Source organism: Girardinichthys multiradiatus, chromosome 5 (assembly GCF_021462225.1).
Source record: "Girardinichthys multiradiatus isolate DD_20200921_A chromosome 5, DD_fGirMul_XY1, whole genome shotgun sequence".
Taxonomy (NCBI): domain Eukaryota; kingdom Metazoa; phylum Chordata; class Actinopteri; order Cyprinodontiformes; family Goodeidae; genus Girardinichthys; species Girardinichthys multiradiatus.
The window spans coordinates 6,563,622-6,580,728 of record NC_061798.1 but is presented as its reverse complement, the minus strand read 5'-3'; the positions used below and the strand labels follow the sequence as shown (position 1 = coordinate 6,580,728).

At 38.3% G+C, this 17,107-nt stretch overlaps 1 protein-coding gene across 4 annotated transcripts; it reads right to left on the bottom strand.

Moving 5' to 3' along the window:
• Positions 1-1,850: 1,850 nt before the first annotated feature.
• On the bottom strand, positions 1,851-13,973 carry lgalsla (lectin, galactoside-binding-like a). 4 transcript variants are annotated; one of them, XM_047364549.1, is made up of 7 exons: positions 13,818-13,973; positions 9,503-9,779; positions 8,641-8,685; positions 7,192-7,275; positions 5,976-6,064; positions 5,423-5,606; positions 1,851-2,642 (listed from the first exon to the last, which is right to left on the bottom strand). In XM_047364549.1, the coding sequence occupies exons 3-7, from the start codon at positions 8,677-8,679 to the stop codon at positions 2,499-2,501; spliced, it is 540 nt and encodes a 179-aa protein (XP_047220505.1). In that variant the 5' UTR covers positions 8,680-8,685; positions 9,503-9,779; positions 13,818-13,973; the 3' UTR covers positions 1,851-2,498. The 4 variants fall into 4 exon arrangements, with proteins under 4 accessions (XP_047220505.1, XP_047220506.1, XP_047220504.1 ...); XM_047364550.1 differs by having other exon boundaries at positions 9,587-9,779; XM_047364548.1 differs by lacking the exon at positions 9,503-9,779 and having other exon boundaries at positions 13,818-13,972.
• Between the last annotated feature and the right edge of the window lie 3,134 nt (positions 13,974-17,107).

Here is a 17,107-nt window from a genome sequence, read left to right as displayed (position 1 = left end):
ACTGAGTGTAAGAGTTGGGCCATTTTAGAATGGGCTATGTGTAGGGGTACTGAGTAAAATAATACACTGATAAAGTGTGTCCATGTAGAGCCCACTGGTGGCCATTGTTATATTAAAAACCACAAGGATTGGGGATACCTCTCTCTGTCAGACTGATGAGAGAAAGAGACCAATTAACCTATTAGTCATGTTTTTGGACAGTGGGAGGAAGTTGGAGTACCTGAAGAGAATTTTCTGAAGAGAACATGCAAATTCCATGCAGAAAGACCCCCGGCTGGGAGTGGAACCCAGGACCTTCTTGCTGCAAGGAAACAGTGCTACTAATTGTGACACCATGCAGCCAAATTTAAGTTCCATAAAAATTAAATATATGATTACAGTTTCCTCTATTGGTATGATTTATACAGAATTTATGTACTTGTATCTCTATGTCTCTTTACCCAAATCCTTACATTTTTTACATAGTAACAACCCTAAGAAGCATACAAAAAACAGATCCGTTTAAAAGTGAGAAAGGTGTCTGCTGTTACCTGCTGGTCAAACTGGTGTACTGTGGCTGTTCAAGGTTAGTCGAGAGCATGTTGTGGTTAAAGGTTTCTGACTAACTCCCAAATTGGATCAGGGGCGTATCATTGGTGGGTCATTTTCACCCCAACATTACCTGTCGGGACCTTTCAACTGATCATGAGGTGTAAAGAGCACTGGCACATCACAGTACGAAAGGATGGACTGAAGGAGGCTTGTTTTTGGTAGGTGAAGAGAAATCCGTCCTCTTGATTTATTTACTTTGCCAAAACACACACCCACATTTCCTGCACAGAGCATCTTTGGGTAAACTAAGAGGGTTTCTTCTGTGTTATGAATAATCATCTGCTCATTCATTTGACATAATTAATTCAAAAAGGTCTTTTTTGTCAAGAAAACAATCCATTTTATGTTTCTAGAGATAGGCATGCATGTGCTTTTTGATGACATCATCATTTATATATCGTTGTGCTTTTCTTTTTTTGTCCTAATCTTGCTATGTTAAGGGTTTTTGAGTTTGAGTTCTATCTGCTTTCTTCAGTTGCTCTTATTTCAGTTCATCCATTTTGTTTAGATTCATCATGTCTTCCTTTTGTGTAGACTACTTTCTTGGATTCCTGGGTTAGATGTTTTAGTTTGTATTTCCTTGTAGGTCTTATTCCTTGTTTGTGTTCTTTAGTGGGTTCTATTGTTTACTCATTTCTGATCACTTAGATGTTTACCCGGATTCCCTATTCATCCAAGTTGATCAGAGTTCCTCCTTCAGTTGTCTTGCAGGACCAGCTGCTCCCCCAGCAGCTGATCCTGATTCCATCAGATTAATCTTTCTTGCTCATTGGTCCATTCTCCTCTTTCCCAGTATTTATACCCTCTGGTTTTAATTGTTCACTGCTGGATCCAGCTCCTGACTTCCCCGGTCCACGTCTCTGTGTTCCTGCCTGTAAACCTGCCTAAGTTCCCTCCTGTGAGTGTACCTGCTCATATCATGAAAAGCATTCGTCTACTCAGCATGCTGCTCCCATCCTCCTGCTTGCACCTTCATCCTGCTCCACCTCGACACACCCTGACAATTTTAGAAGGGAATGACCCTTTTTGTGTCAGAAAACTGCATTTTAAAGCTCTCTGTGTACAGTGCTTTAGTCCTCCAACAACGTCTCTGTAATCTGACAGATTATCAATCAGAAGGTTTCAAAAAATATATAGATATAATGCATTTTTGCAGCTAAACACACTGTACATTGGTTAAAGAAGTTTAATAATTCTTCAAAAATATTATTAATTGAATATATTATGCTAGCATAATTTTACCCACCCAGAGGTAGACACAATATTTAATCATTTTATTTCTGGAAAAGATACATATACATGATACACATAGATATTTTTACAAAGAATGGCAGTTTTCACTGGATTTGCTCACAATAAAAACTTGAAAATGACTTTACAGTGCAATGGTATGGAATATAATATAGAGCTTGTATGTTAAAAGTGAACAATCTAATTTTGACAGAGGTTGATAACTGGACTTCATACTCTGGACTGAGGTAGTAATCCCAAAAGTGTCTTCATATTAGCAGTCAAATTTCAATGTATTAGAACAAGTTATTTGTAAAATCAGAAAGTTTAATTTTCTTGTTATGTACTGTTCATGAACTATGATTAGAAGCAAACATGTAATAAAAAAGAATCATATTTATAGCTGAAGTAGATCATAAATAATGAAAAGCATTGAGAATGTCATACTGAGAGAAAATATCAATGAACGGTTTCACCTTTTTAATCATCTACAAATAAAAATAGGATTAAAGTGAGTAGTTATATCTTTATGAGGTTCATAAAACAAAAGCTAAAGCAACAAAGTATACTAAATGTTGAACAATTTTATAAACATATAAAAAAATATTTTGAATAAATATAAGCATTTGTGCTGTTCCCAAGTGGCTTATGAAAGTCTAAAAGGGAAGTCTTTTATTTCAAGCAAGTTTTGTGATAGTTATGCTGCCTTTGATCCATAAAGTATCAATGTCACTGAGGGGCAGGACTCTGTGGTGAAAGTCAAACAGCTGCTGTCCATCCACAAACATTCGAATTCTGCTATGCTCGCAGTGGATCTCAATCTGGAGACAGAAAACAAGTTCATTTCAAGTTCCTATGAAATCTGATCACAGCATTAACAATCACCTCAAAACAGCTCTAGATCTGCAGGAACTAAATAGCGGCACAAATAGGATCACATAACGTCAGCTCATTATTATACCATTCCTATTATCTCACAGATGCCAAATGTGACTGTTGTATGACTGCAAAGCTGCTGATGATAGGAAAATATATTTCTAATTTACCCTCAATGGGTGTGACATTATGACCCCCTACCTAACAATGTGGTTGTCTGCCTGTTGGGGTCATCCATTTTGGTTGCACAGTGGAACATGCGCAGCTCAACAGACATCGCAAGTCTGACGTCACCTGGGATTATAAAACCCGCGGAAAATAAAATTTCGTGGCCATTTTAGCGTGTCTCACGGGACGACGCATCAGAGGCGCATATCTGAAGAGACAAAAGCTTGCAGGCGAAGTTTTGCTCCACAAGGCCATTCCTGGAAGAGCTTGAAAGCTGGAAACCTGTCTGATACAAGAAAGGCAGAAGATTCATATACTGATCGAAGACGACGCCGACACCCGGCGCCGGTTAAAACCCACAGAGATTTTATTTGCAAGGAGATGATTTTCCTCCTTGTTGATTCAGTCGACTAAACGGTTCTTCATATTTCTCCTCTTCTACAGATGAGTAGTTTAATGTTTTTCTTTTGAGTTGATCACGGATGCGTGATCCCCTCTCACCTCGTTTTTCTTCAGACCTGACCCATCCTCAACCGGTGGAGAGAAGAAATCAACATGCATTTTAGAAGTCTGGGCAGGATGAGGTATAGTTGAGGTGATTTAGAATCACCAATAGTTAATCCAAGGTATCAACTTGTTGCATGAAATACTGATTTAAGTGTTTTATGCTGAGCTGTCTTGATTTGCTGTGCAAGGTGTGTGTTCATGTTTTTGTCCAGCTAATCCCAAATCAGCCCAGGAGTTAGAAGTTGGACTTTTAAAGTTTCCATTCAAAGCAACTGTGGTATGGACCTCGCCACACCACTCCTTTGTTCCAGTTTTATTACTGGAGTTTTTCCACTGAGTTCCCGCCTCAGAGTTTTATGACTCTTTGTTCGAGATTTGGGGCGATCAGCTGCTAGAGGCTAAAGGGGGGGTGGTCCCACCGTTTACCAGCAGATCACTGCAACCAAGACATCAGCACATCAGGAGGGCTTCTCTTGCCATTTAACCCAAATTGCACATTTTGTCCATAAAACTGCTGGTTTGAGTTTCCTAGACCCTAAAAGCGCATATATTTTCTTTTATTATTATTGTTAGGCAATCATTTTTATCCCCTTTAAGTAGAATAGTGCTTGTAAGTTAGGTGAAGGTTTTTGGACCAGAAAGGTGGTATATTAGAATTATTTGGCTTCAATAAATCTTCATATATATAATTAAGAGAAGCGTTTGTGATTATTTTGTGCAAGAGTGATTTATCGGTCAAAATAAGGTCGAAGTTCCCCCACCTACGGTGAATCAGTTGAATAGACAGTGACATTATCAATTATTAATGATATATGACTAATTGTAATTATTAACAGCTTTAACCCTATAATCACAACACCAGAGGACATCTCTGATTTCTATTCATAAGTTATGATTTTTGGTGAAGAAATTATTTTCCTAAATTATGATTTTTAACTATAATTTTTGATTAATATTAATTAATCAATAATCATAATCCTCACACCGCCTTTTCCAGGAACAATTTCCAGCTAATTGACTCTACAAGAGCCCTGAAGAAGTATCATGTACCGAGATGTTAACAACAGATGTGTTCAGACTAAAATGAGATCTGTGGAATTTAGAGGCCAAGTCGGCACCTCAAACTGGCCTCAAAACATTTGTAAACCATCCCTTTTTCATATATTGCCATGGTCCAATTCTAATGCTCACATGCCCAACATTGGCCCTTTTGGACAAGGGTTAGCATGGGCACCCTGACTGTTCTGCAACTATGCTGCCTTATATTCAACAAACTATGATGTACCATGGATTCTGATGCTTTTCTTTCAGAACCAGCATTAAGTCCTTCAGCCATCTGAGCTAGAGTAACTCCACATGTGGATTAAAACACAATGACCAACCTTTGATTCTCACGTGCATCAATGAGCCTTAGGCACTAATGAGCCTGTAAACCCTTTACCTCTTTTTCTTCTTTGTACCACTTTTAGAAGACAATGACCACCGAGCTGCAGTTTTGGAGATGCTCTGATCCATCTCTATAGCCAACACACTTTGAATCTTGTCAATCTCACTCATTACCTCATGTTTGACATTGTTTCCATCTTCTAACACATGAACTGGGACTACATGTTCACAGCTTCCTACTAACATGTGCCCTGATGAAGACATAATCAGTGTTATTCACTGGTCATAATGATATGCCTGATGGTTGTCACTTTTGGGTAATTATTTTAAATATCCAATCTATAGAAATAATACAGACAAAATTAATAATTACAGGCTATCAGCTTCAGTTCAGACAGATTAAATCTGAGTTAAATAGCTTGTTTCACTATTATCCAGCTTGGTTCATTTCAGTGTCTTGCAGTATGCTTCTGTGCTTTATGCTGTATTTTCATAGTTACAATATTTCAGAGTAAAGATTGTTTGTTAAGGAGCTTTTCTTCATAAAACATTGTCCTTAATGAAGCACAACAAGACAACTCCACCGAATCCATAAACTTCTGTAAAACTTTCAGCCACCAATAATGCAACAGATAGTGACCGGTTTCTGCAGAGGTTCTGGTACCTTAAAGGGCTGATCTTTGATAAAGGGAAAAAAAGGGATCAGTCTCTCTGCTTCGCCCCAGGAACCTGACATGCAGGCTCTTCGCAGGACTTGTCTGTCCTTAAATCGAACACAGAGCTCCAGAGCCACATTAGGTGGAGGTTCCCTGGATGTCCCACGGCCACATGTCAGCGCAACGTAGAATCTGACAAAAAGAAGAAATACAGCAGCCATTAAGCAGATACGTTTTATTCCAGTATAAACACTGGGAAAATAAGCAAAGTGTTTTTTTTTTTCTTGACCTTAATAATGTATCTAACTTTTGTTGGATTTTTGCCTTTAGGGGGAGGTGGATTGTTTTAAGCTGATCATGCCCAGGTTTTTGGTTTAAATTCTATCCCGATAATGGAATAGGGTATTTAACTTCCCTTCAGGGTAATTGGTGCATAAACCTGCTGTTTTGTGCAGAGGCTCTTTACAACTTCACAACCAAATAAACAACAAGTACTATACAATAGAAAGACCTCAAACAAAACTAATAAACGAGGCAAAGGTTACATGAAGATCATCTCACCGATCGGGATTGGGGTCCACAACCCCAACCACTATAACCTTCTTCCCTGGATGCAGTCCACCTGAGATGTGACCTCTGAAAGGAACTGTCTGCACACACAAATGTTTCCATATCATTAAAGAGACAATTTAAATTGCTTTAGATTTACAGAACTTACATCTTGGGACTGGGCATGTGAGTTCAAGGTATTAAAGACATCTAAAATCTTTTATTAATCCCAAAGGGAAATTAAATACATAAAACATATACCACAGTTTTAAAGAGGAGGCAGTTTTAAATTCATTGTCAGTTTCCATGAAACTATTCCTATGGTTCAAACTTTTTCAATCAAAATGCCAGAGAGAGGTCAGAATTTTCTCCTGGTGTATGATGTATGGAGCTGTCAGTCAGCTGTGTGTCAAGACAAAATTGATTATGTAATTAATGAACTTAAATCCATTCGGGCTGCTTTTATTAAAGAGATCAGCAGAAAATCATATTCTGTATGTAAAACTATGTTTTCTGATCTTTAAATCAGTTTATCTAGTGATAAAACAGCACAATGTTTGGGCCTAACGATAACATGCGATCAAAATCTCAAATAAGCACATGCCTAATTGCGACATAAAAAACTAGCCATTATGTCTGAAAGTTAGATGGTTAATGCCACAACACATAATATACTATAATATTATTCAACTTTACCCTTACTGCTTCTATAGGAGGGGTTTGTATTGCTTATTATCAACAAACGAGAACAGCGTTAAAAGAAGCAGAGGTTTTGATCTTGCGTTTTTTTTGTGTTTGCTAAAACAATGCCAGGAAGGAAAGACATCAGCAATAAGCTCAGAGAAACATTTAATACTCCTACAATGTAATTCCCTCTAGCGCTCTGCCACCTAAACTGAAATATTTCAAAGGAAAAAAATGTTTTAAGCAAAGAAACATTTTCACTGAAAAATCTACATTTAGAACAATATTATTCTTTCAAAAATAATTCTTTATGAAGCAGTTATTTTTCAAGACAATTCAATGTTTTTATTTTTTTTAAATAGTTTTTTTTATTCACTTGTAATTCCAGCAGCTATAGTCTAAATTAGGATTTCACCGGAAAACCACAGTACACATCCTTCTGTTGTAATACGACACGCTTATACTAAAATGCAAAAAGCTTGTTTCCATCAGCAGCTCTGTGTTTATCTGCTGGGTTTACATGTGGTGCCTTTATTATTTTTACCAGTTTTCTCTCAGCTTCTCCATCCAGACATCGAGACCCTATTCGGTTTGGATCCGTCTCATGTCTCTGTGGTAAACTCCATCTCTGAAAGGAAGGAAATAAATGCAGAATAACTTTGCTGGGCATCTTAAGAAGTGCTCCAACAGTATCTACTTTAAGTGTTGTATTCAGTCACAAACAGTTCCTATGTGTGAAGACTTTTTAATGTGTGGGTGTTTCATTGTTTTCAGGCTCTGCTGTTGCTTGTAAGGTACTAAGTTCACAGAGTGACATAAAGCGCCCTGTCCTGTGACTACCATGTGCTGTATTCAAGCCCCTGTGAAACAGGAAGTTTGATGACATTGGTTCAGAATTCAAAATAAAAGCTTTTATTTCCAGCTTTCTTGGGGTTTCTTTAAAGGTAAAAAGATAGATGCTTTCATTTGGATTATTCTAAATTTTCTATATTTTGGTAACAAGAAAATACATAAAAAGTGAAAGGTATCTAACTGAAGATTTTGGCACCAAGTAAAATAGTCTGATGTGGATGTTCATGTAAAACGTGCAGACCAGCAAAAGGTATTAAAATGATTAGGTTTGCAAAGAGCTGCCTAGTCTAGAACAAACACCAGAAGTCTTACATGGTGGTGTCACAGGTGAAGTGATGTAGTTACAGGCAGTTACTGGAGCATCTGACAGTCATTTAAAATAGATGATTCCTCAATTTACAGACTTACGAGCACTTGCTGGAGTTTGACAGTGGTTGCATTTTGTGTTTGGATTAAGGTTGTGGTATCTTCTGGATTGAATTGTCAAGTATTCGCATCTTTTACAACAACTTGGTATGAGATTAACAGGGAACCTACCATACGACCACCAGGCCTCATTAAAACCCAAAACATACACATACATACCACTAGTTTTCATACGTATGACATTACTTTCAAATCAGACCTACCCTTGTGGGGGCTCTTTTTTTGTCAGCGAGTGTATTTTCAATGTTCAATGACAAAAAAATCCATTGAATCTCACAGCACCTAAAAGCAGAATTTGCCAAATCCAGCCCTTTTTTCTCAACAACAATAGTTCAGAAAATTACTTTGATAGTTGCAAATATTGTGAGACACAAGACTCTTTAACTTGACAGCTATTTTTAATTTTAGTGGTTCATAAAGAGCTTTTCTAACCTACAAGGATTAAACAAAGCTTTTATTTTGGTAGTTTTCAAAAAGGATCTTATGTTTATTCTAGATCAACTGACACTAGTTGGGACAAAAACAAGTTCACATCTTTTCACAAGCCACAAAAAACAAACAAAAGCCAAACAAGTGAAAAACCCGTATCCTAGCTTTCACCAGAGAACTCCAAGACTGAATATAAGGCAGATTTTGTTTTAGGCAGATTTTTTTAGCCAGTCTGTGTTCTAGTTAACTGCGGACTGCTACTTGCTTGCCAGGTGTGTAAACTTACCTTTCTGCCCTGCGCTGTCACCCTGTATGATTCAGCCATTTTTACCTGCAGGAAGCAAACAGCAGAGTAATAAGCTGCAGATCCAGTTTATGTGCCTGTGACGTCTCGTGCATACAGAATCAACGCTGACAGAAAGCTTCGACCTGCCTGATTACCCTCCAGCACACACAGGCCAGCTCTGACAATCAGCTGCCCCCACATGCCTTTCTCTGCCAGGTCAATAACAAATACACTCATTGTTAGACTCTAGCTCCTCCTCAGGTTCTCACAGTGTAAAAAATGAAGTTCAACACCTTTTATTTCCACTGAAGCTAACTCTCCTCTAAGGCTTATATTATGTCGCGTATAAAAACTATAGATAATCAACAGGCAGCACATAAAAATCAAACACACATTTCTGATCAAAAGGAAATGAATATGGAAATTAAATAAATTCTCATTTTGGGATTTTCAAGGTGCATTGAAGTGTTCTTATATCAGAACAGAATGCTTACACAAAATAAAACTTCAGTGATTAAAAAAAAAAAATTCAGTTGAAATTTATTGTAAATTGTCTGTCATGACTGTGTGGGTGTGCTTCTGTGGTTTCCTTCTGAGCTGCAGGTTTTTTCCACCAGTGTTTCCAAGTAGCCAGACAGGCTGCAGCACTCCCACCTGACTGCTGTTCACTCGTCAGACCGCCGAACAAACAGGGAGCTGCCAGACCATCAACCATTGTAAGACGGCCTAGCCTCCTTTTGTGTTAACAGTGACTCATCTTCGAGAGTCTCTCCCTGTATTTCCTGATTTTCTGGGTTGAGTCCTGTACTTATTTCCTGAGACGTTGGATCTTACAGTCACCTCCTCTGATGTGATAACTCACCTGGACTCTTACCTGCTTCCACGGTCATCCTCTGCAGCCCCTGATCCTCTGCCCATACCTGCCTGCCCGTTCTCCTATCCTCACCTGCAGTCAAGTGCTATGAGCTCTTCAAGCCGTCACCATACAATAGTCCTGCACCATACTGTCTTGGGCCATCAGAACTCCCCTCAGTATCTTCTACTTCTCCAGAACCGGTAAAGAAGTCCAGTCTTATAACAGTCCTACTTGTCTTTCATTGAGCAGTCCTAATTCTTCTACTCTCCTCCTCAGATATTTCCTGAAACGAGTAACAAGGTTTACTCAGAACATAAGGCTGTGAAATAAATCTGTTACCAATCCTTAGCATTGCTTCCTGATTGACCTCTGTTTGTGGGTCTGAAAATTAGGCACAAACATTATATTAACTCCAATCCACACAGTGTCCCTAATTATACATAGAGGCTCAAATGTGTTCATACAGCCACAAAATTATTTTGTCAAAGATATCTTAACCAGTTACTGAGAAACCACAAGCATTTTGTAACCATTATTGAAGCATTGTTCTGGCTGGAAATTGGACCACTTCTATCAGACATGGCAGAGGTCTCTTTATTGCGAATTGGTACAATGGCATGGATTTTTTATTGCAAAATCCATGCCATTTAAAATGTTGAAAATAATATTTATATTATGGTCAGATTTAAAGAAAAATATAACACTGTAAATAAAATGTATTGATGATGACAAATACAATTTGATTAAATTTATTGGTAAAAGACTAACATATTGGTAAAATACTAACATAAAAGACTAACATATTAACTTTCTTAACAAAGTTTAAATCAATTTATTTGTAGAGCATAATAATAATAATAAATAAACCAAACATTAACCGTTAAATATTATCTGAATGAATTATACCTGTCTTTAACTTCCAACCCTTTGGGAAAACCAGTTTGAAAATTATGTGGCGAGACTCAGGCATCCTCCCCCGGTATAGTGAGTCTCAACCGTCTGGTCAGCTGACAGCTGACAAGGCGAGCCAGCTGTTAGGACAGCAGGAGCACCAAACACTTCACTCACCTTTGCAACTAAGCAATATCTTGGTAAAACGAATAGATATTTCAGATTTACACAGCCACATTGTAGCCTAAAAACATTGTAAAAGTCCATTTTGTTTTACAGAAAGCTCAATATATCCAACTTTATACACAGCTTTTCTCTCTCCTCTGCCATTGCACTTCCGTTTCAACAATCTGCTTTGACCCGCAATGAATCATGGGATATGGTGGGCCACAAATAATTCACTGGACCCATCCTTCAAATTTACAGAAAAGAAGGACACATTTGGAGGAGCCTTCGATTTTGGATAGCCTTCGTTGCACCACTGTGACGTAATCGGCCTACACATGCTGCCTTAGACAATAAAATTATTTGGAAAAATAATATATCTTTGAGTAAAAAACATGTTTTAAATATATTTGGGTTATTAAATATGAAACAAATACAAGGGCTAGGAAAAGTATTTACTTCTGTATGTATTCTGCATTATGGCAGGATTGGTCCTTCATAACAGTTTGAGTCCGATAGTTGAAACTTGGACAACAAACATCTCTGCTCCAACTGGACAAAAATCCCAAACACACACCCAAAACTGGTCTTGGGGTGGCCTCTATTTGGCTCCCATAATGATCCTCTTAAAGCTCTGACCTGAAACCCCTTTAAAAACGTTTAGGCAATGGTTAGTAGCCAGGTCAGAGCCAGGAAACCAACTAAGTTAAATTGTACCAATTCTGATAAGAGTGGTCAAACACTGAGCCAAAATTATAATGTGTAGGGCGTCGTTAATGGCTACAAAAGGAGTGTGGTAGAGGTTCAACTTGGTGAGCAACAAATATTACAACATTGGCTGTGTATGTATATATTTGAGCTTGTATGTATCATTTTGAGCATGTGGATCACAGAAAATCTTTTTTTTTTTTAAACATACGGTGCATCCATTTCTTATTTTAAAAATTTGTTGAAGTTGTATGTTCTATAATTATTACTCTCTGTAAAGAAGAACACAATGCATCTTTAAAAGCCCATAAATATTAATCACCATGTGCACGTCCACAGTGAGTCAGAGTGAACCTCTGACCGGAACTGTTTCTGTCTATGTGTACGTCATATAATTCAGTCGCCCGCTACATTCATGTTGCATCTATGTAGGGCTTTAATCTGTTAATTAACTTTTATATCTGTAGCAATATTTTGTGCAAAATGGTTGGCTCAGAGAATGGAACAAATGGAAACAGGTGCAAAAAAAACACATGTAAACTAGAACCTGCAAATTGCTACTTTCCAAGAAAAAAGCTGAATAGAGAAAGAAGGCTCTAATACTGTACATAACATCTAGACAGGTTTTCTCCATCACTTCAGAGTGCACTTTGGTTTATAGACTGTTCCTGCTGGAATGGAATAATGATTCCAGACGACAACATCGCAGCTGCTTCTTAAGAGATTGAAAACAAACAAAAAAAGCCTCTATCTTAATTAATGTATTAATAGCGAAAAATAATAGATATCTGTCAGAACGTTGGGATGTTATAGTAACTGGTGAAATTCATCATAAAGTGGTAAGGCAAGTAGCCCACACTGAAGGTAAACTGGGCTCCTTGCCTCTGGGATGGTTGATTTTTATTTTGCTTTTTATGAAGACCATTTTAAATTTGATGAGCAGTATAACCATAAATTTACTTTCAATTTCAAATTTTACTGAGTCATCTGAGAGAATCTAACATCCCACCGAAGCTGAGCTTTGTCACAAGACAGACTGCACTACTTTGGACCATTTGATCCCCCGCAGATGAGTTCCACCTCATTGGCTGCACCAAATTTGTCAGCTGTGACAACTCCAAACATCATATTATATTAAAGAATCTTGAAAAGAGAATGTATCTGCAAGTATTTATCCTAATGTCTAAGAGAAGAGTTGTGTGTAACCAAGTGGTCAACCTCAGAGGAGCACCACAGGGGACTGAACTCTCACCATTTCTTTTCACTCTGTACACCTCAGACTTCCAGTACAAGACAGACTCCTGTCATCTGCAGAAATACTCGGATGATTCTGCAGTCGTGGGATATATCAGAGATGGACAAGAAGCTGAGTACAGGGCATTCTGTGGCATGGTGTAGAAGCAATCATCTCATCTTGAAGGTAAATAAAACAAAGTAGATGATTGCAGATTTGAAGACAAACAGAAATTAGCAATAGGTCAAACACTTTTTCCAATATGGGAGACGAAGTGGAGGTGGCGGAGGAGTATAAATACCTCGGTGTTCACCTGGACAACAGACTGAAGTGGAGATGCAACTGTGAAGCCGTCTACAAGAAGGGACAGTACTTTTTGAGGAAGCTTAGGACCTTCAGTGTTTGCAGCAAGATGCTGTATATCTTCTATAAGTCTGTTGTGGAGAGTGTGATCTCTTCTGCCATCATCTGCTGGGGAAGCAGCATCAGAGCCAGGGACTTAATAAAGCTCAACAAGCTGATAAAAAAGGCTGGTTCTGTTCTGGGGACTCCTCTGGAACCTCTGGAGATCATTGTGCAAAGACGGATTCTTCATAAAATGAAGAACATCATGGAGAACCCTGAGCATCCTCTTTATCAGACTGTCCTACAACAACAGAGTGTCTTCAGTCAGAGGCTTCTTCAGATGTGCTGTAAGACAGACCTCTACAGGAGATCCTTCCTGCCCACAGCCATCAGCATCTACAACAGCTCTTTGAAGAAACCTGTAGAACATGAGCTACAACAATTAATTTCCCTTTTAATTGGGATTAATAAAATATTTTTGAATTGAATTGAATTGCAACTGTCTTCAACATAAACGTTCCTGTCTGAGACCTCACAGGAACAGAAATTCTGCTTCCAAAGCTGGTCTATAGGTGAGCTTCTAGCTCACCTATAGACACTAAAATTAGTATTTATCTGGGTTTTAAAATGTATCTTGTGTAAAAAAACATAAAGAAATTATCCACGCAATCAATCATTTTCCTCAGTAGTTGACAGACTTCACAATTCAATTCACTTTAAAACTCCACTAACCCTCTACAGGAGTGTGTTTGTGTGCAGCAAAACCAAAATAAACCAGCCTGTGAGTATACTGTGAATACAAGAGGATCTGCACACTAGACCACTAAACTCACCAAACTGTGGTCATTTCAGTGGACAGTAAATAATATAATTTGCATTCAGATCATGTCAAAATATTAAGACAAATAGAAATCTGATGAGAACCTTTTTTTTCCATGGCTAAAAAACAAGTGTGATCTACGACCCAGAACTACTCACCAATTTTGATGCTGGGCGGCAAAGTGAAAAAAAATTCTCTTCTATTTGTGGTCAAGTCTTCACTGAATTGTTTCGTTTTATTTTCCATACGGAGTGAAAGAATGGGAGGAAGCCAGAGATCCTTTGGTTAAAGGAAAGGGCCGAGCCTCTGGAAGAGGAAACACGGCAGTGGTTGTACAGGACAGCCACCAGCGGACGCAGCATGCTGTGCAAATGCAAAGGTGACACAACCCACCTCATGTTTGTCATTAATCTGTCAGTATGCCGGGTGTAAATGTTTTCTCTGTGAATCTTTAACAAGTGTTGGAGAGAACATTGAACTCTTATCAGGAATGGAAGAAACAGCCTCATTACAAAAAACTGGGCATATATACAGAAAATATATTAAAAATAATGTAGGTGCATGCTATGTTAAATTATATTAATGAATGTGAATAATCAGTATCACAACTAGTCTAATAATGTCAGGATCTGTCTGTTAGGTTTTTATGTTTGTTTACTTTCTGCTCTGCCTGGTGCTTTTCTGTTCATCTGGGTTTATTTAGATTCCTTCTGTTTTAATTTTGTTACTTTCTGGATTCTTGTATTAGATGTGTTTAGTTTACATTTTTTTATAGATCTTGTTTACACCTGGTTATGTTTGTTTGTTTGTTTGTTTGTTTGCTTCTTGCACTCGCTGCTCAATCAGGTTAATATCAGTCTTCCTGCAGCCCTTTTTACCAGCTGTTCCATGTTTCTTCTGATTAGCTTCTCTCCCAGTTCATTGTCCACACTCCACTTCCCTCAGTATTTAAGCTCTCTGGTTTTCATTGTTTGCCAATGGTTCCTTTTGTTTGTCACCTGATGGCTACCTGGCGGCCTGCTTCTTCTAATGCCTAGTTCTAATTAATCAGAGTTTGGGATAGGAAAAAGGGAGGAAGTCAACGCTTCCAGACCACCTTGACGCATCAATTCTTAAACCAGACCGGACATAACTGAACAGGTCAGAAGTGACTATTGTGCTCCATATTCAACTGTTGGCTCACCCACTGAACTAACTGGGCTCCTTATGCTGTTCCCAGACCTCCGTTTTTTTTAGTTGGGCTGATGGAGAAATGTTAGCACAAACAGCTGTTGTTGGGCTGAAGGTCACTCGACTACAATGTTCTCTAGTTGTGGCTCAAATCTTTAGATGTCCAGGTGGGTCCTCTATTTAGATTTAGAACTGGGCTGGATTCAAAGAGTATTTTACCAAGTCCAAGGAGTGGAGGAAACATTTAAGTCCTGTACAACTTCACAAATAATGACACAAACTAAAACAGTTGTCATCTTGGACCGGAGTCTTTAAAAAAGAAACTGCTTAGTCAATCATTAACCTGGATGGCATTAAATTGACCTCCGGGAATAAAATAAAGAACCTTGGTGTTATTTTTGACCAGGACATGTCATTTAAATCCCATATTAAACAGGTTTCAAGGACGCTGAAAAACTAGTTACTTGTTACTTCAAGGCTGGACTATTATAATTCGTTACTATCAGGATGTCCACAAAATGCAGTTAAAAGCCCAAAATGCTGCAGCAAGAGTTCTGATGAAAATTAAAAAGAGAGATCATATTTCTCCTATTTTAGCTTCCCTTCATTGGCTCCCTGTTAAATCCAGAATAGAATTTAAAATTCTCCTCCTCACATATAAAGCCCTTAATGATTTAGCTCCATCATACATCAGAGATCTGATTGTTCCATATATTCCTAACAGAGCACTTCGTTCTCAGACTGCAGGTTTACTGGTGGTTCCTAGAGTCTCTAGAAGTAGAATGGGAGGCAGATCTTTTAGTTATCAGGCTCTTCTAAAGACTTGTTCAACTAACTATATTGTCACTTCTTCTTGCAAAGTATATAAATGTTAGAATTCCTTGTGGTTCACAGTTGTGACAGCAATGTCATTGTCAACCGTCAAATGTTTCAGCTAATTATTATAGCTGCAATGAAAGCATACTAGAAACTATGTATACCTTATTTTTTTTGTGTTCTCAAATTAATTTGTTTAATACAACGCAGTCATACCATCATTACTATTAGCCTGTGGAACCATCTCCCAGTTTTAGTCCATGAGGCAGACACCCTGTCTACTTTTAAGGCTAGGCTTAAAACTTTCCTTTTTCATAAAGCTAATAATTAGAGTGGCTTAGGTTATCTTGAGCTATCTCTGTAGTTATGTTGCTATAGGCTTAGAATGCTGGAGGACATTATAACGACTTTCACACTCTCTGCTACATTCTCATACTACTCTCCAATTCTGCATTATTTGCTGTTATTTCAGCTTTTAACTTTATGTTCTCTCTCTCTTTTTTCCTCCTAGAAGCAACACCTGGCCTGACTCTGCGTCTACCTGTGACACCTTTCTGGAGAGGGGCATCATCCGAGCTTCTGCTGGCAACAAATTAATACTCACTCTCTACCAATGATCCACATGGCCCTGACTTTCAGTGTTTAACCCTTTCTCTTTCCTAGACATGGCTACTGACTGAGCTTCTACTGTAACTAACTCTATGTGCTCTCTTTCAGACTCTAACCTTGAAAACTGGCTCAGAGTTTATCTGTTCTTTCTTTCTAGATGAAACGACTAAAGGAGCTACATCCGTTAACATTTACTTTTCCTTCCCATAGAAAGTACTCCTGGATCAGTGCTTCTTTGTTCTCTTTGTGTCTCTGCTCTGTTCTCTCAAACCCCCAGTCGGTCGTGGCAGATGGCCGCTCACACTGAGCCTGGTTCTGGTTCTGTTGGAGGTTTCTTCCTGTTAAAAGGGAGTTTTTCCTCTCCACTGTCGCTACATGCATGCTCAGTATGAGGGATTGCTGCAAAGTCAACGCCAGTGACTGTCCACTGTCTCTACATGCTCATCTGGGAGGATTGACTGCTGCAAGTCACTGACTGGATGCAATCTGCTGGGTTTCCTTAGATAGAAAAACTTTTTATCCAATTTGAATAAATAACTGAATCTGACTGCACTGTTCAATGGTTAGGATTAACTGGAATGTATGAACCTGACTTTGTGAAGTGCCTTGAGACAACATGTGTTGTGAATTGGCGCTATATAAATAAAACTGAATTGAATTGAAAACAATTAAGGTTCTTAACACTGCCTATTTGTTCCGACCGTTTTTGGTGACAAATGTGAAAAATAAATCTGATCATGTGATGCACCCATGGATGCCAAGCAGAAACCCAACACACTGAGTTAGATGTAGAAAAAAAACATATGAAAGTATTATTCAGTCTGGTGCGGATAAGAAAAACTATGGGAGGACA